The sequence below is a fragment of the Oncorhynchus kisutch genome, linkage group LG4, assembly GCF_002021735.2.
Source record: "Oncorhynchus kisutch isolate 150728-3 linkage group LG4, Okis_V2, whole genome shotgun sequence".
In the NCBI taxonomy this organism is placed as follows: Eukaryota; Metazoa; Chordata; class Actinopteri; order Salmoniformes; family Salmonidae; genus Oncorhynchus; species Oncorhynchus kisutch.
The window spans coordinates 32,143,692-32,164,305 of record NC_034177.2 but is presented as its reverse complement, the minus strand read 5'-3'; the positions used below and the strand labels follow the sequence as shown (position 1 = coordinate 32,164,305).

At 42.7% G+C, this 20,614-nt stretch overlaps 1 protein-coding gene across 1 annotated transcript in view; it reads left to right on the top strand.

The window, feature by feature from the left end:
* The first annotated feature begins 1,312 nt into the window (after positions 1 to 1,312).
* Positions 1,313 to 20,614, top strand: part of LOC109889397 (protein FAM107B) — a 64,818-nt gene continuing 45,516 nt past the window's right edge. The window contains exons 1-2 of the mRNA XM_031822834.1: positions 1,313 to 2,197; positions 16,343 to 16,406. Coding sequence (XP_031678694.1) covers positions 1,733 to 2,197; positions 16,343 to 16,406 — 529 coding nt within the window. The 5' untranslated portion in view covers positions 1,313 to 1,732. The remainder of the gene's footprint in view (positions 2,198 to 16,342; positions 16,407 to 20,614) is intronic.

Sequence of the window (20,614 nt, the reverse complement as noted above, 5' to 3'; positions counted from 1 at the left end):
TGTCCTCACAAGGTTAGCTGTACAAGAAGAGCTAGTCACAACCAGGCGAACTTCCTGTGTGTGTGTGTCTAAGCCTGCTAGGTAGTGAGTGTAAACTAAATCTCTGTTTACATCCTCAGACAAAGCAGCTCATGCATGTTTTATCACCAGCGCATTGTTCAATTTGTCCATGAGTAACACTGCCCTGCCACGAAGCTGCTTAACCCAGGGAGGGAGGGAGAGAGAGCGAGATGTCGAGAGAGAAGGTGAGAAACAGAGTGCAAAGGCATATTTATGGTTCTGCCTATTTCAGTCAAAGTACAGTTTGTTAGCAGTCACCATAGACTTCAAGTCATTACGCTAGTTAGCAATTGCGCTGACTCTAGTTCGCAACTTCCTACAAACTGCACGCAGACGTAAAAATGGTATCCATGAGTTCATCTGACTCTGGGGAAGTAGATAAAGGGCTTCATTGCCAAAATCCCGAAGTATCCCTTTAACCCTAATACTCATGTTATTTAATGTACGATGTCCTGTCTATTCTGTGCTGACTGTTGACTTCTCTGTGAAATATCTTGTGCATCCAGTCTACATCTTGCTGTATAAGAATTTTAATGTTTTTGCAATTTATGACGCTTGCTGCCTCACCCCTCATCATTATAAAGAGTCATAAAATATGTATGTGTGACGATAGCGTGGGCTGGATGAGCGACTGATAAACGGATGCTTTATTCGCCTGTATAAATATTAAAGTAGCAGTCAGTCACCCTAGAGCAGTTGACCCTGTATTCTCCTTTCTCTCCTGTTCTGTAGGGAGATATGCCAAGCTCTCTCTCTCCCTCGTTCTCTCTCTCGCTCTCTCTCTCACCTGAGGGTTATCAGTTTCAGTGCTGTAACCTGAGCTATCACGGACCTCAATACCCAACCCAACCACAACACACAAGTGACCCTGTATACCCTAGTGCCTGGTCTAGGATCAGATGTGTTCATTAGCACAGACTGGTGAGGATTGAAATAAGGTTTAAAGCTAACTGACTCTGAATCAGTGGGTAACCAGTGGCAAGCAGCACCTGAGCAGCGTGGCCCAGCCCCAGCATCCCACTAACTGACTGGTGGACTGGGTGGTACCTGCATAGGTAATCAGACACCCAGCACACACATGATGCCTCTTAAACACACACACACACACACACACACACACACACACACACACACACACACACACACACACACACACACACACACACACACACACACACACAGCAGGTAGGCAGGACCAGGGGTTCACTGTGTTGAAGAGAGAGTTGTTCCATCTTTTGTACTGCCAGAGAGAGAGCGAGAGGAGGAGAGAAGAAGAGAAGAGCTAGTCACAACCAGGCGAAGGAGTCGAGACCAGGAACCCCAGACAGACCCAGACTGACCCAGACAGAGATAAAGCATTGGCTTACTAAGTATTTAGATCATATACTGAACCATGAGTGGAGGAAAAAGGTGTGTTGTAGCTGGAGGACTCAAAAACACACAGGGTAAGATAGTGTGACTGACCGGTGGATACTCAGTGCACTCATCAACACAGTGAAGAATGGCCTTAGAATTCCTCTTCTTCTGGCGCTGAGGATATTAACCTGGGGAAAGGAGAGAACAGGTGTCTCTTGCAGGCTCTTGAGGGTGACAACGCTGTGGCTTGACTGACTCCTGACAGACCTGTTGTGGGGAAACACCCGGAAAGTGTTGTTGCCATTGGGGGCTTTGTATGGTTGTTTTCCGTGTGATTCTACATTCTATCAGCATGCACGGTCTCCCCTGTTCTGCGCTGCTCCACTGTTTCGGAAGTCCCGCAGACGTTACAGCCAACCCTACACAGTCCCTGGACCCGGACCCCTCCCGATCCGGCACAACTGATCTAGAACCCCCCGTGGTGGTGGGCCCTGTTCTCTGCCAACCGGTTCCCAAACCAGACCCCCCTCTAGAACACCAGCCACACCACAGAATTGTCAGCTTTATATCTACACACACCAGAACAAGAACTCTGAATGGCACCTACTCCAACTCCAATGGTCAACCGCCAGGGAGGGAGAGCCACAGCTTTAAGACACCTCTGGCCTGCCATTGCCTGTCAGACAGCGTTGAGGGGCATCGTGAGCTGGTGATTGGTTTAGAGCTTGGGGTGAAGTACCCTATCATCCCCAGACCCTCCATCATTATCAGACAACCCAAGGTATGTTGTATAGGTGTGCAAGATATTACTCTCCCACTATGCTGGTCGGATAATGTTATACTGTGCAGCAGTTGATGTCATCAGATTTAGGCCATTCTTCACCAAGCTACCACAAGGGGGAATCTAGAGCCCAAACATGATATTCAGTAGCCCACCTTTTAATACCAGTTGAGACCATCTTCTCTACATCAACATTAAAAAAATGTGTGCACACACACACATATACACACACACAAACATGCACGGATACCCCCTTGGCTGTGTGGATTGTGTGTCAGTTGGGCTGTCTCAGATCCTGTTCAACATGACCTACGCGCCCTGACACGTCTAGGGTGGCACACACACATTTGTGTCTCAGTATAGTTGCATGTGTGTTTTGTCAGTCTTGAGTTTCCCATTTGGTAGGCTGTGGTGGATTGTGTGATGATGTTAACTGTTGCCAGCACAATCATATGCACACCTTATAGGCTACCAATGTGATAATTCTCCTTCATTCATCCCCAGATTCATGGACAAACCTTTCGTGCATAAATATGACCTGACTATTTATTGTTTATTTGTCTATGGTCCTGATAGGCCTACTGTCAGGCTACATCTCCTATAGGCCTACATAGACAATCGGTTTATGTTTGAGCATTTATCAGCGTTTGTTTGGCTATACATTTTATTCCACTACCCTAATAAGAAACACAGGCACATCACAGTTACTTACAGTGCATTCGGAAAGTATTCAGACCCCTTGACTTTTTCAACATTTTGTTACGTTACAGCCTTGTTCTATTCCTTATCAATATACACACAATAACTCATGACAAAGCATTAACAGGTTTTTAGTTTTTATTTGCATATTTATTACAAATAAAATACAGAAATACCTTATTTAAGTTTTAAGACCCTTTGCTATGATACTTGAAATTGAGCTCAGGTGCATCCTGTTTCCATGATCATCCTTGAGATGTTTCTACAACTTCATTGGAATCAACCTGTGGTAAATTAAATTGATTGGACATGATTTGGAAAGGCACACCTGTCTATATAAGTTTCCACAGTTGACAGTACTTGTCAGACCAAAAACCAAGCCATGAGGTTGAAGTCAGTGTCTGTAGAGCTCCGAGACAGGATTGTGTCGAGGAACAGATCTGGGGCCACTCATTTCAAAAACTTTCTGCAGCATTGAAGGTCCCCAAGAACACAGTGGCCTCCATCATTCTTAAATGAAAGAAGTTTGGAACCACCAAGACTCTTCCTAGAGCTGGCCACCTGGCCAAACTGAGCAATCGGGGGAGAAGGGCTTTGGTCAGGGAGGTGACAGAGCTCCAGAGTTCCTCTGTAGAGATAGGAGAACCTTCCAGAAGGACAACCATCTCTGCAGCACTCCTCCAATCAGGCCTTGATGGTAGAGTGGCCAGATGTAAGCCACTTCTCAGTAAAAGGCATGAGAGCCCGCTTGTAGTTTGTCAAAAGGCACTTAAATATTCTCAGACCATGAAATACAATGAAATATGCCTGAATGCCAAGAGTCACATCTGCAGGAAACCTGGCACCATCCCTACAGTGAAACATGGTGGTAGCATCATGCTGTGGGGATGTTTCTCAGCGGCAGGAACTGGGAGACTAGTCAGGATCGAAGGAAAGATGAACGGAGACAAGTACACAGAGATCCTTGATAAAAACCTGCTCTAGAGCGCTCAGGACCTCAGACTGAGGCGTAGGTTCACCTTCCAACAGGACAACAATACTAAGCACACAGCCAAGACAATACAGGAGTGGCCTTGGGACAAGTCTCTGAATGTCCTTGAGTGGCCCAGCCAGACCCCGGACTTGAACCTGTTCGAACATCTCTGGAGAGACCTTAAAATAGCTGTGCCGCGACGCTCCCTATCCAACTTGACAGAGCTTGAGAGGATCTGCACAGAAGAATGGGAGAAACTCCCCAAATACAGGTGTGCCAAGCTTGTATCATCATACCCAAGAAGACTTTTGGCTGTAAATGCTGCCAACGGTGCTTCAACAAAGTACTGAGTAGAAGTTCTGAATACTTATGTAAATGTAACATTTCATTTTTTATACATTTTCAAACAAGAAGACACGCCCCTCTCAGAGAGAGAGACACCGCTTAATGTGAGTTCTCACATTTTTCAACATGTTTTTTACAAAAGTATAGATTTTAAGTTAGATAAACTTGGATTTTTCGGCAGGTACATATGCAGGATGCTACCCTCCACAGCATGGCCTTCGCTCCAGATCAAAACTCCAAACCTACAAACACATTTAGGCAAAAATGAACTGGAGAGATTACTGCTTCCAGTGTTTTATTTTTTCTAAGCTATACGGAGGGTGCTCTAGCCAACAAACAACAGAGACCTGAGGACACCATTCCAACCTGGAACTGAGCGAGACACAAATTCAATTAGCACTAAGGTGTGAAGTAAAAGGCCTTTGAGCCCACAAGTGTCAGGAGTCTTTGAAGTGTCCTCTTGAAGCCCCCTCCTGCTATTCAAAGTCCATTCGCTGGCATTTTCTACAAGAAATCTGCTTCCATAAATAAAAGCTTCTCCCAATTTGGTGTGACACCTACTCCCATTGCCTGCTGCACTGCTGCTTGGAATCCACCTGGCGATCTGTTCACCGTCTGCCCTGGTTGTCTACCCCTGCCTGGTACAGGTACCCCCACCACACTCACCCCTCTCTCCCGAGCTTTCACTCGCCTCCAGCACACAGGCACTGTTGGGGTGAGTGACTCTGAACTTACAATGGCTAGCCCCAAGTCCTTATGTATTTTAAAATGTTCTTGTGCATTTTGCCTCATGACTCCTCCATACTTTGTTGACTACAAACGTTCTTTACCCAACCATGAAACAGACTATGTTTGTTCCCACACTCGGGACTCTGACTCTATTGGTTACACAGACTTTTACCTGATGAAATTGCTGTACAATACGATCCTGTCGCCATCTGGTGCACATTCAGATGTCATAAATCAGCACTGCAGAGCCCTCTTCTGCCGTGCCTTGATTGTATTACTGTTGATGATATCTGGAAATGTGCACGTACACCCTGGCCCATCTACAGTTGCTAGCCCCAATTTTGACTTGCGCTCTGATATCTCCTTCACTGATTTCTACTCTCGTAAAAGCCTGGGTTTTCTGAACGTTAACACTAGAAGATTATTACTTAAAATAGATCAATTGAAAGTTTGGGTTCACAGCTCCAATCCAGATGTGTCATTACTGAGACGTGGTTAAGAATGAGAGTTTTGAATACTGATGACAACCTTTCTGGTTATAATCTTTTACGTCAAGACAGATCTTCAAAAGGTGGGGGAGTGGCAATCTTTGTTGACTGTTGCTGGGTGCTATCGTCCTCCATCAGCACCGGCCTGTACCCTACCTGCCCTAAGCTGTCTCCTGGCCCTTTACACTAAGTCTGAATTTGTCTTGCTAGGTGACCTAACCTGTGACATGCTTAAACCCCCTGACCAAGTCCTAAAGCAATGGGACTCTCTAAATCATTCTAAGATTATCACCAATCCCACAAGATATGACTCCAAACACCCAGAAAAGGCTATTCTCCTCGATGTTATCCTCACAAATAATCCTGATAGGTATCAGTCTGGTGTTTTCTGTAATGACCTTAGTGATCACTGTTTTACAGCCTGTGTTTGTAATGTCTGCTCAGTGAAACAACCTGTCCTGATTTGTCATAGACTCCTTCATCAACTGGCCTTTGTAAAATGGTATGGAATGAGCTTGATCCCCTCTGTCGAAGACGCTTGGACTTTATGTTTTGATATTTAAAGTGGTATTGTTAACAAACACGCCCCCATAAAGAAAATGAGAATTAAAAACAGGTTCAGCCCCTGGTTCGACCGTGATCTTGCAGAGTTACTCCACCTCAACAATTGCATTTGGCAAAAGGTTTGGCACACGCATATTCAAGCTGACTGGCTCTCGTTCAGGCAAATGAGAAATACGTGCACTCAGGCTATCCGGAAGGGCAAAGTTAGTTACTTTAAGGAGCAGTTCTTTCTCTGTGGGTCTAACCCCAAGAGGTTCTGGAAATGGTTAAAGACGTGGAGAATAAACCCTCCTCCTCACAGCTGCCCATGTCCCTTAATGTTGATGATGTGGTTGTTACTGACAAGAAGCACATGGCTGAGTTCTGTAATCACCACTTCATTAAGTCAGGATTCCTATTTGACTCAGCCATGCCTCCTTGCCCATCCAACATTTCCTCATCTTCCACCCCTTCTAATGCGACTATCCCCGATGCATCTCCCTATTTTTCCCCTACCCCTCTACAAAGTTTCTCCCTGCAGGCAGTCACTGAGTCCGAGGTGCTAAAGGAGCTCCTTAAACTTGACCCCAAAAACCCATCTGGGTCAGTTAGTTTAGACCCTTTCTTCTTTAAGGTTGCAGCCCCTTTCATCTCCAAGCCTATCTCCAACCTTTTTATTCTGTCTCTGGGGAGGTTCCCACAGTTCATCCTTTATTTAAAGGGGGAGATCAAGCTGATCCTAGCTGTTATAGACCTATTTCTATTTTGCCCTGTTTATCAAAAGTGTTGGAAAAACTTGGCAATAATCAACTGACTGGCTTTCTTGATGTCTATAGTATTCTCTCGGGTGTGCAATCTGGTTTCCGCTCAGGTTATGGATGTGTCACTGCAACCTTAAAGGTCCTCAATGATGTCAACATTGCCATTTATTCTAAGCAATATTGTGCTGATTTTCTTACTCACTTGACCAAAGCTTTTGATACGGTAGACCATTCCATTCTTGTGGGCCGGCTAAGGAGTATTGGTGTCTCTGAGGGGTCTTTGGGCTGGTTTGCTAACTACTCTCAAAGAGTGTAGTGTATAAAGTCAGAAAATCTGCTGTCTCAGCCACTGCCTGTCACCAAGGGAGTACCCCAAGGCTCTATCCCTGGCCCCACGCTCTTCTCAATTTACATCAACAACATAGCTCAGGCAGTAGGAAGCTCTCTCATCCATGTATATGCAGATGATACAGTCTTATACTAAGCTGACCCCTGCCCAGATTTTGTGTTAAATGCTCTAGAACAATGCTTTCTTAGTCTCCAAAAAGCTTTCTCTACCCTTAACCTTGTTCGAAACACCTCCAAAACAAAGGTCATGTGGTTTGGTAAGAAGAAAGCCCCTCTTCCCACAGGTGTTATTACAACCTCTGAGGGTTCAGAGCCTGAGGTAGTCACCTCATACAAGTACTTGGGAGTACGGCTAGACGGTGCACTCTCCTTCTCTCAGCACATATCAAAGCTGCAGGCTAAAGTTAAATCTAGACTTGGTTTCCTCTATCGTAATCGTTCCTCTTTCACCCCAGCTGCCAAACTAACCCTGATTCAGATGACCATCCTACCCATGCTAGATTACGGAGACATAATTTATAGATCGGCAGGTAAGGGTGCTCTCGAGCGGCTAGATGTTCTTTACCATTCGGCCATAAGATTTGCCACCAATGCTCCTTATAGGACACATCACTGCACTCTATACTCCTTTGTAAACTGGTCATTTCTGTATACCTGTCACAAGACCCACTGTTTGATGCTTATTTATAAAACCCTCTTGGGCCTCACTCCCCCCCTATCTGAGATATCTACTGCAGCCCTCATCGTCCACATACAACACCCGTTCTGCCAGTCACATTCTGTTAAAGGTCCCCAAAGCACACACATCCCTGGGTCGCTCCTCTTTTCAGTTCACTGCAGCTAGCGACTGGAATGAGCTGCAACAATCCCTCAAACTGGACAGTTTTATCTCAGTCTCTTCATTCAAAGTCTCAATCATGGACACTCTTACTGACAGTTGTGGCTGCTTTGCGTGATGTATTGTTGTCTCTACCTTCTTGACCTTTGTGCCTTCTTGACCTTTGTCCTTTGTTTTGTGCTGCTACCATGTTGTGTTGCTACCATGTTGTTATGTTGTGTTGCTAGCATGCTGTTGTCATCTGTTGCTGCCTTGCTATGTTGTTGTCTTATGTCTCTCTTTCTGTAATGTTGTGCTGTCTCTCTTGTTGGGATGTGTGTTTTGTCCTATATTTATATTGTATTTATTAATGTTTTTTAATCCCAGGCCCCCGTCCCTGCAGGAGGCCTTTTGCCTTTTTGGTAGGCCGTCATTGTAAATATAAATTGGTTCTAAACTGACTTGCCTAGTAAAAATAAAACATTTCTAAAACCTGATTTAGCTTTGTCATTATGGGTAAATTTAATACAATTAAATACATTTTAGAATAAGGCTGTAAAGTAACAAAATGACAAAAAAGTCAAGGTGTCTGAATACTTTCCAAATGCACTGTACATACATTTATTGGGAAATAAATTAGCAAGTTACAAGTGTTTGGCTAATGTTTAGAACTAAAATGTCACTGTTCATATGGACTCCTGAACCTGTAAATTACTCACTTTGCAATTGAAGACTCTGATACAAGTCTGCCTTACTATCACCTCCCCGGGGATGGCACAGATGACAAAATACCATAAAGAGCATTGCATCAAAATAAGTATTTTGAAATGTGTTTAATTAAAATACAACGTGTATTTGTAGAAATTAATTTGCAGGAACATGGTCCGAATTGCAACAATACTGTTAGTAACAGTTACAGAAACTTTTTACTTGCCATGACTGTGATATGTGTTGTATTTTTCTACCTTAGTTGAATGCACTGACTTTAAGTCACTCCAGATATGAGTGTCTGCTAAATTACCAAAATGTAAATGTACAGTGGGGCAAAAAAGTATTTAGTGAGCCACCAATTGTGCAAGTTCTCCCACTTAAAAAGATGAGAGGCCTGTAATTTTCACCATAATTTGCTAATAAATTCATTAAAAATCCTACAATGTGATTTTCTGGATTTCTTTTCTCATTTTGTCTGTCATAGTTGAAGTGTACCTATGATGAAAATTACAGGCCTCTCTCATCATTTTAAGTGGGAGAACTTGCACAATTGGTGGCTGACTAAATACTTTTTTGCCCCACTGTATATGTGAAAATGATCAAACCAACTGCAAATCACACTGGGTATTATTATTGGCCTTGTTTTGAGACGGAGCTCATTAGAATAATACTCAGCATCCCTTGCAATTGTCCATTTTTACATATACAGTACATGTATATTTAGTTAATTTAGCAGACACTCTTATCACACCATAGTGCCACCAGACTTCTGATACCAATACTGTGTGAAAGGGGGAAACAAAAATTGTGAACTGCTATTAAAAATAGTATAGAAAAGGGTTTTGTATTATGAAAATACAAACTACAGCTCTCAAAAGTATCTTGTTACAAAATACATTGGAGTGTAGTAATTGCCCAGTGTAATGCAAATGACAAAATACATATTTCAAATACATGTAACAGAAATACTGCACATCTCTGCACCTTCCTTGGCTGTAGGGGTCCTCTATTTCACATGGATCAGGAGGGCAGAAATATCCCCTCATCCTCATCCTGTAGTCACACTGATAGTGACCAGTGAAAGTACTGGTCAATGGAAGCTACAGGAGGGGGAGAGCGCTCCCTGTGTGATGGTAATGAAGAGAGGTACAGATAAGGCACAACACGGCATGTATGTACAATAAGATCAGTGCAGAGGATGAGGCCTTAAACCATTAGTTGGTGTAAAATAAAATACATTTTACCAACACAATCATGATCGTACATAAACACAAAAGACTGGCAGGTCAGCAGTAATGGGAAACTAGACTACTACACCATGTCCTCAATAAGTACCCTGCTGAAAAAAACAGCATAGACCAGTCTTCGCTGTGTTTTGGACTCTGGTCACTAGCAAATGCTGGTCACCCACAAAGCCAGTACCAAGTAATATTATAGTGGTATGCAAAGTTGTGTTTTATTCCTATCGGAATACAACCTGAGTTGGAATATCCACCAATTTTAACTTTTTTTCACCCACAATCTTCATTCAGAATCAAATCAAATGTATTTATATAGCCCTTCTTACATCAGCTGATATATCAAAGTGCTGTACATAAACCCAGCCTAAAACCCCAAACAGCAAGCAATACAGGTGTAGAAGCACGGTGGCTAGGAAAACTCCCTAGAAAGGCCAAAACCTAGGAAGAAACCTATAGAGGAACCAATCTATGTGGGGTGGCCAGTCCTCTTCTGGCTGTGCCGGGTGGAGATTATAACAGAACATGGCAAAGATGTTCAAATGATCATAAATGACCAGCAGGGTCAAATAATAATAATCACAGTAGTTGTTGAGGGTGCAACAAGTCAGCACCTCAGGAGTAAATGTCAGTTGGCTTTTCATAGCCAATCATTGAGAGTATCTCTACCGCTCCTGCTGTCTCTAGAGAGTTGAAAGCAGCAGGTCTGGGACAGGTAGCACGTCTGGTGAACAGGTCAGGGTTCCATAGCCGCAGGCAGAACAGTTGATACTGTAGCATCAGACCAGCCAGGTGAAGTCATCATGCCAGGTAGTCCTGAGGCATGGTCCTAGGGCTCAGGTCCTCCGAGAGAGAGAAAGAAAGAAAGAGAGAGAGAGAGAGAATTAGAGAGAGCATACTTAAATTCACACAGACTACCGGATAAGACAGGAGAAATACTCCAGATATAACAGACGAGCGACCCGACACAAACTACTGCAGCATAAATACTGGAGGCTGAGACAGGAGGGGTCAGGAGACACTGTGGCCCCATCCGATGATACCCCCAGACAGGGCCAAACAGGCAGGATATAACCCCTCCAACTTTGCCAAAGCACAGCCCCCACACCACTAGAAGGATATGTTCAACCACCAATTTACCATCCTGAGACAAGGCCGAGTATAATCCACAAAGATCTCCACCACGGCACAATCCTGCCTGCCAGGATTACATTTTTTTGGGGGGACTACCTAAACCATCTAAACTGGAACAACCATTTCAGTAACGGGTGCAATAAATCCAACAAACAGATTAGATTAGTTGAGAATTTTTTTTTGTGTAGCATAAGATACATTTATGTATTAATAAATCAATGTACATGCAAAAACACAGATATTGAAATAAAGAATACAAACAATTATGAAACTGTAATAGAGCACACTGGTAAATATTATAATCATGGGTGTGGTTACGCAGACAAGCTTGACCAGCTAGACCAGCATACACTCAAAAAAACAAGGTTATTGAGGGGTTCTTTGTCAGGGGTGAGGGTGATACAGTGTGTGAAACCATATTTTACATAGCATGTTATGAAGTGTTCCTTACTGCGGGGATGGTTGTAAAGAGCCTTCCTGTTCTTTCCCTCTCCACCATGTTTGCCTTTTGTCATGAAATGCTAAACTGATAAAACGTTTCTTTAATTGTACGGTACACCACAGGCAAACAGCAACAATACTTTTTTTTAAAGCTGAATGAAGGTGTTATTGATGTAAAAGGACAGTAGTCTGCTGATTACTTAAGACTATACCTCCCTTGTGAATTGATCGCACAACCTCTTGGTTGCTAATGACCTGAATTTCCTGCTAAACTACCAGGTCAGTGGGCAAAGCATAGATTGACCACAGATTTAATGGCAAGAATATTCTTCTGCACTTTGATAAAAGTTTGCCAGAATCAAGTCACTAACTGCCTAATTATCTGACAACACCAACATAATAAAATTGCAGTGCTTAAACGCTTTGAACTTGCAAGCTTTTGAAAAAAGTGCATGAATATTTCAGCTTTACCACCAGGGACAGCTTTATTAGAAAGAACATATATCAGCACACTCTCAAAATTAGGGTACGGTTAGGGTACAGAGTTTTACCCTATTTTACCATATTTGGGGGCATGGTCTAATGTTCATGTATTTGTGCCAACCGTCAGTGGAAGTGTTGTACCGGTTTAAGTGGTTGAGCAACACTTTTAACGATGTCAGGTTTGAGCTATTTGTCACGGGATTCTTCTGTTGAAGGAGAGGCGGACCAAAACGCAGCGTGGTTATTGTGATACATCTTTAATGAAGATGATAAATGAACAATATACAAAACAAGAAATGTGAAAAACCGAAAACAGCCCTATCTGGTGTAACAAACACAAAGACAGGAACAATCACCCACAAAACCCAACACAAAACAGGCTACCTAAATATGGCTCCCAATCAGAGACAATGACTAACACCTGCCTCTGATTGAGAACCATATCAGGCCAAACATAGAAATAGACAAACTAGACATGTAACATAGTATGCCCACTCAGATCCCACCCTGACCAAACAAAACATAGAAACATACAAAGCAAACTATGTTCAGTGTGTGACACTATTAAATGGTTACTGTGTAATTCTCACTAATTTAATGGAAGTTAATTGTGTGGAAGTTGCTGTCAATACGGCATTATTGAATTGGCAACCTGCTGTCAGTAAATGGTAGTAACTCATTGGCAAAGTTAATGTCAGTAAGTTACAGTAACATACTTTCAACTAGCAGCTCGCAGTACCTTCAATGAACTTTTTTGATTACAAGGAAGCTTAAAACATTAGGAGTCCCACACTTGGGACCCAGCCTCTAGGTTGGAAGATTACTGACTGTCATGCCACACCATCAGGTCAGTGAGAATGACATAGATCAACCACAGTAAGTTGCTGTGAATTTTATAGAAACGACTTGTAGAAAGCTGACACGAGCTTACTGGGAAATGGATAGTAACACCATAACAGTGCAGCCCTGATAAGGAACAAATAAGGCATCAACTTAATTCTTCCTTAATTTAATGCTAAAACCACTTAAACTGGTACAACACTTTGGCACGGTTGGCACAAATGCACCATCTTTGGACCATGTCCCCAAATATGCTAATATGTCCTTGCCAGCACTTTGCCCCACCTACAAGGTACGGTGAACAAACAACAAGTAATTTTACAACAATAGCTAGGTTTCCATCCAATTGGCGACAGATTTTGTTACAAATATTCTCAATATAAAAACAATATGAGTAAATTCACATGTGCTGAATAAAAAATAAAAGTTAAATGTGTTTGCGTCGCATTTTCAACTATACTGATGGTTTTCTCACTAAAAAATGTGTTATATAGCGAGTGTGCAAACTGGTATTGGCACATTCCCTCTAGTCATGTACTTTACTCGCTTACAAAGGTTGAATGGAAACCTGGTTAATAAAACCTTCATTTAACAGTAAAAATACTGTGTTTTTACTTCAACTCAGTAGCTGGCAACTTACAGTCAAATTACAGGTATTTTTTATAATGTGTGCCATAAGCACATCTGAAGTATACTAAAAGTATAATTGTAAAACCTGTCATTAGTTCTACCTGGAACCAGAGGGTTCTTCATGAGAGTGTTCTAAATGGACCTCAAGAGGGTTCTCCTACCTACATGGACAAATCACAGGGTCGTACGTGGCACCCAAAAAGGTTCCCCCATAGGGACAAATGACATAATGTCAACTGGTTATAATTTCTTAACAATATTTTTCACACCTACAGATCAGTTGGCGTAGCAGGAAGTTCAGGTTGCTGGCAACAGTAAGGTTGTGAATTCAAATCCCAATTGAGGGAATTGAAGTAATCAGGATTTGAAGTTCTAAGAACTTTGCTGGTCAGCAAAACCAGTATTTTTTTTTTGAATTGGTTGTTTCAAGATCTGTGTTTTTGAATTCATGAATGAATGAATCTTATTTTACACAGACGAACACAACAGAGGCTGGTGTGCCAGTGAAAACACAACGAAGGCTGGTGTGCCAGTGAAAACACAACGAAGGCTGGTCTGCCAGCATAACCACCTAGATTGCCAATCACAGTTTTTTTTTTGTGGTTTTTTTAAAGCTTTATTTAACCACGTAGGCAAGTCAGTTAAGAATACGTTCTTATTTAAATCTGTTGCATACAAATTATGTTGCATACAATAAGCTTCTATTCTCCCAGTCACAGGGGGATTTATGGGTGATTTAAGATGAAATCGTCAACCCTGTTACTGTCAACCGTGTTACGGTCAACCCTCTTACTTTATCTTGCACTTATTAGGCAATTACTATATTCTTTTATTTATTTAAAATGTGTTTCATATTAAGATGAACATGTGACCTTTATGACAGAATGTTAAAATTAGGTGAAATCAAAAGAAACCGATTTGGTGGAACAACGCTACTACTGATATTTTCTGTTTTGCATTTAATCTCTGGCATAGGCTATCTTAGTCCAGGTCCTGTGATGTGTTCAGATGTGTGTAATTCTTCTCCGCTAATCGTTTGTATCTTTATTAAGCCATCAACTGGAACAGATGTAACTCTGATCTCTTGATCCATACCCTTTACATCTATGTGTCTGTGTGTCTCTGCATGTGTGTCGTGTGGGTCTGTGTGTTTGCGTGTGTGCGCGGGTATATGTGTGTGCGTATATGTGTGTGTGTGTGTGTGTGTGTATGTGTGTGTGTGTGTGTGTGTGCGTGTGTGCGTGTGTGTGTGTGTGCGTGCGTGCGTGTGTGCGTGTGTGTGTGTGTGCGTATATGTGTGTCTTGTGTGTGTGTGTGTGTGTATGTGTGTCTTGTGTGTGTGTGTGTGTGTGCGTATATGTGTGTCGTGTGTGTATGTGTGTCGTGTGTGTGTGTGTGTGTGCGTGCGTATGTGTGTCTTGTGTGTGTGTGTGTGTGTGTGTGTGTGCGTGCGTGCGTGCGTGTGTGTGTGTGCGTGCGTGTGTGTGTGCGTGTGTGCATGTGTGTGTGTCAGGGTTTATCTGTGGCCTACTCTCAGAGAGCCGGATGTGTTTGTAGGCCACCTGCTTTATCTGTGACAGAGGAAGTGGGAAACTGTTGCCATTAACCAAACAAACTGGATGTTCAGAATAGAGACAGATAGAGATAGAACAAGTAGTGAACGAAAGATCTTTAGATAGATTCAAACTTCTTGCTCTGCCTAATTACATTTGAATCCATACAATATACAACCTCAAATCACTTCTATGCCCGTTTCAGAATGATTTGAAGTATCAGTCACAGCACTCCTGTACAATTTCGTTATATAGCTATTTCCTGCATGACCTACACTATATTTACAATAGTATGTGGACACCCCTTCAAATTAGTGCAATCGGCTATTTCAGCCACACCGCTGCTGACAAGTGAATAAAATCGAGCATACAGCCATGCAATCTCCATAGACAAACATTGGTAGTAAAATTACCTTACTGAAGAGCTCAGTGACTTTCATTGTGGCACCGTAATAGATGGTCACCTTCCAACAATGTCCGTTCATCAAATTTCTGCACTGCTTGTGCTGCCCCGGTCAACTGCAAGTGCTGTTATTGTGAAGTGGAAATGTCTAGGAGCAACAATGGCTCAGCCGCGAAGTGGTAGGCCACACAAGCTCACAGAACTGGACCGCTGAGTGCTGATGCGCGTAGTTGTAGTAATTGTCTGTCCTCGGTTGCAACACTCATTACCAAGTTCCAAACAGACTCTGTAAGCAACATCAGCACAATAACTGTTCGTCGGGAGCTTCATGAAATGGGTTTCCATGGCCGAGCTGCCACACACAGCCTAAGATCACTGTGCGCAATGCCAAGCATCGGCTGGAGTGGTGTAAAGCTCGCCGCTATTGGACTCTGGAGCAGAGGAAACACCTTCACCATCTGGCAGTCTGACGGACGAATCTGGGAAACAGTTTGGCGAAAGCCCTTTCCTGTTTCAGCATGACAATGCCCCCGAGGTCCAAACAGAAATGGTTTGTCGAGATCTGTGTGGAAGAACTTGACTGGAATTCACATAGCCCTGACCTCAACTCCAACAAACACCTTTGGGATGAATTGGAATGCCGACTGCGAGCCAGGCCTAATTGCCCAACAGTAATGCTCTTGTGGCTGAATGGAAGCAAGTCCCCGCAGCAATGTTCCAACATCTAGTGGAAAGCCTTCCCAGAAGAGTAGAGGCTGTTATAGTAGCAAAGGGAGGACCAACTCCATATTAATGCCCACAATGTTTTTGATTGCCTGTGCATGCATGTGTGTGTGTGTGTTTGTCCTGTGTGTGTGTGTGTGCGCACGTGTGTGTGTGCGTGTGTGTGTGTTTGTGTGTGTGTGTGTGCGTGCGTGCGTGCATGCGCATTTGTGTGTGTGTGTGTGTGTTTGACCTGGGAGGTGATTGACAGTGCTCTTTTCTGTTTCATCTCGGGGGTTCACATCAGCAATCAGAATTCCAGGAAGCTTCGTCTGACTGGTCGGAATATATGGAGGACGGGACATTATCAGGTACAGAAATGAACACAAACGTCCTGTTCTCTCTTCCTTTCATCATCCTCTCTACTCCTGCTCTCGTTACTCCTTCATTCTCTTCCTCTCCTCCTTTCCCTCCACATTTCTGGATATATATTTGGGAAGGAAAACCCCTGGCACGTACTGTGATCTCATAATGGAAAAACAGAACTTAACATTTGTGTGTGGAGAGATGGGTCTGTGGAAAATATCATCATAAAACATTTTCTCACTCTGCAATAAACCACCAAATTATTGTTTTGCTTCCCAAGTTGACTTTGTTCATATTCTACAGCATTCAAAAGTCTACTGTATTTAGGTTTTTCTTGTTAATGTTTTCTTGGAACTCTAAGTACAAAGGAAATACTTCTGAGGGATCATTACCTTTTCCCCTCCATGTCTTGTTATGTTCAGACTGAAGTAAACTGCAAGAGGAGTACTCATTAAAACGTCTGTATCTGTGGTGATGTAGGGATGTGGAAAAAAGGATAGCCTGCTTGAGTTTGTTTGTATATGTGTGTGTGTGTGTGTGTGTGTGTGTGTGTGTGTGTGTGTGTGGGTGTGTGTGTGTGTGCGTGTGTGTGTGTCACTGGCGTAGCAGACACCCCACAACCACGGGCTCTGGGAGCCCACAACCATGACATAGGGTCACCAGGTGAATCCAGGTGAAAGCTATGATCGCTTATGAATGTCACTTGTTAAATCCACTTAGTGTAGGTGAAAGGGAGGAGACAGGTTGATGGTGAATGGACAAGACAAAAGATTTAAGTGCCTTTGAACAGGATATGGTAGTAGGTGCTAGTGTGTTAAGAATTTCAATGCTGCTAGGGTTTTTCACGCTCAACAGTTTCCCGTGTGTATCAAGAATGGTCCATCACCCAAAGGACATCCAGCCAGCTTGACACAACTGTGGGAAGCATTGGAGTCAACATGGGCCAGCATCCCTGTGGAACACTTTCAACATATTGTAGAGTCCATGCCATGACGAATTGAGTCTGTTCTGCAGGCAAAAGGGGGCGCAACTCAATGTTGTTGTACACTCAGTGTACACTCAGTTTTGTACACTCAGTGGAAACTGTGGTACGCCACTGGTGTGTGTGTGTTCAAGCACCTTGCCAGGATTTCTGAGGGTGGCTCATTACAGACGGTTACCTAGGCGATAGGTCTCGGGACAATGTCTGGGTGGGGCCAATGGCAAGCTGATTATTAGTGTGTGTGTGTGTGTGTGTGTGTGTGTGTGTGTGTGTGTGTGTGTGTGTGTGTGTGTGTGCCAGGAGTACTCAGGGGACAGATGGGTAACATGGCTGCCCCGATTAGCTTTCCAAAGGGGGGTGCATTGATTGTCATATGTCAAATATCAGCCAGTGTCTACACGTGGATGCATGCATGTGTGTTTAGCATCCCTTACTCTCATTGATAGTATAGAAGAGGTACATGATCCAGACGCTTTTAAAGGAGTAACGTCTTTAACTCTTTCTGTATATGACACAAACACATACACACACACACGCACACATACATACATACATACATACATACATACATACATACACACACACACACACACACACACACACACACACACACACACACACACACACACATACATACATACATGCACGCACGCACGCACAAACACACACATACATACATACACACACACACACACACACACACACACACACACACACACACACACACACAAACTGTACCCAGGCAGACAGAACATCTGTTAACTTCTCATAGATGTTGTTGGCACACAGTAGGTGAAATCTATTCCTGGATCCAACATAAAGTTCCCTGTCCCTGTCATGGGGTATGTTGGTTATTTGGCCTGTGTGTCTCAGATAGGGCGTGAGAGTTCATTTCAGACACAATGGGGTTTCTTTATTTCCTGATAACAGTGTTCCCCATTTCCTAAAGTCTGTTGTTGAAAAGAGAGTGTGACGTACACACACCACACACAGACACACACTGTCACACTCCACACACACACTGACCTTGATTTCCCTCATGTCTTTTCCGGTGGTTGTGGTGTGTGTTTTGGGAAGGTCTCTGTGAACTCTTTCCTGTGTTGGAAATCCTGCTTATTCAGCTTAATCACACACACACAGACAGACAGACAGACAGGTGGATGGACGGATGGACAGTCAGATAGAAATTCTCTATTGTTCTCTCCTCTGGGCTCAATTATTCACCATCCACATTTGACTGTTCTTTATATCGTTGCAATTCATTGTGTCCATCTCTGTAAGTCTGTGTGTGTTTCCTTATACTGCATGAACAATTTCAGTGGCTGAAGACTTGTTTTTACCCCATATGCTAGCTAAATGGAGATTATGAATGCTTTCATTGAGACGGGAGGTACAGTACGTCTGACCAGAAGTGACACAGAGTGTTCCATGGAGTATCAGCTAATGTAAACAGTGTGTTCCTTACCCCACAACAACAGTAAAACAGGTTATGGAAGGAACATGCAAAAAGGATTGGATATTCCAATGTCAGTTGAGTTGTTTGTTAATAAAGCTATATTCAATTCTGAACGTTCCCTAATATGGTGGCCATTCCAACCTTAACAGATCTGGGAACATCACTTCTAGTAATACTAATCCAATGGTAATGACTGTGCTCAGTCAGCAGGAAGAGCTATGTACTGCTTTCCCAAACTGTGTATGCAGTAGGTCTCTGTGGCATTTACAAGGTTAAAAGAGGATTTATTCCTATTGATTACACAGACACATACACACGCATGGACACATACACACGCATGGACACATACACACGCATGGACACACTCACACACACACACAAACACAGAGAGAGAGAGAGATTGTGGTGAAACTCTAAAATAGTTTTTTTTTAATAGTATAGAACATTGTGCATTATTGTAGTTGACTATCTTGGTAATGAGTAAACCTCGGGCTCTGAGATACAGTCATTGGGTCCAATCCTCCCACAGATCCAGATAACATCTGTCTGTAGAACAGGCCTAAAGTCCTTCACAACTAGGTCACACACAGAAGGACTTTATTTGTGTACCCTGCATGTACCATTATGTACCATTATTTACTATTTATCTATCGACATTGGCTGAACTTCATACAACCCACTGGACACACAATGTTTGAATCAGCACTTCACTGAAATGACATTGAACCAATGTAGAATAGATGTCGAGTGTATAACATTGTTATTATATTTTTATTGTGTTACTGTTTTCCTTTCATTTATTTAGCAAATTTGTCTTACTATTTTAAAACTCTGCATTGTTGGTTAGGGGCTCATATGTAAGCATTTCATGGTAAGGTCTACACCTGTTGTATTCGGTGCATGTGACAAATAAAATTGGATTTGATTTGATTTGGACTATCTTGCACAGGCTCTATGCGCACTCACTGGACTCTACCAACACACTCACACATACCACACACACACACACGCACACACATTCAAACTCTTTCACGCTCTTCACATACACTGCTGCTACTCTGTTTATTACAGTTTTTAACAATCAATTTGGCACTAATTTCAGAACCTTGTGGTCCTTTTTCAAAACTCTAGACACAAAACTCAAAACGGTCATCACTTGTAACACAGGCTGTCCAATGTTCAAAACCTTGCATTGTGCATTCATATCTTTAAAGAAACCTTGCACTTGCAGAATCATTGGTTCAAATAACTAATTTATCATGAAATACCATAGGACCATTCATTTAGATCACCCACACACAAGATACCGATAGTTTCACTGTGTAGTTGTTAGTACAATCATTAAATATTGTAGTACAAAATATGTGATACATGTTTCCTTATGCTACTACATGTAAATAATACACTGTAAAAGGACTAGTAGAGAGAATACTACAGACACAGTGGAATCATTGAACGAAATATGAAATTTATTGATGAAATACAATAAAATCACAACATATGTTTCTTTGAATCAAAGCAAAAATAATTAGCTACAAAAAAAGAAAAAACAGTTAAAGGTCAACTGCAGTGTTCCTCACCTGGCTTACTGTAAAACATCACTGCAGTGTTCCTCACCTGGCTTACTGTAAAACATCACTGCAGTGTTCCTCACCTGGCTTACTGTAAAACATCACTGCAGTGTTCCTCACCTGGCTTACTGTAAAACATCACTGCAGTGTTCCTCACCTGGCTTACTGTAAAACATCACTGCAGTGTTCCTCACCTGGCTTACT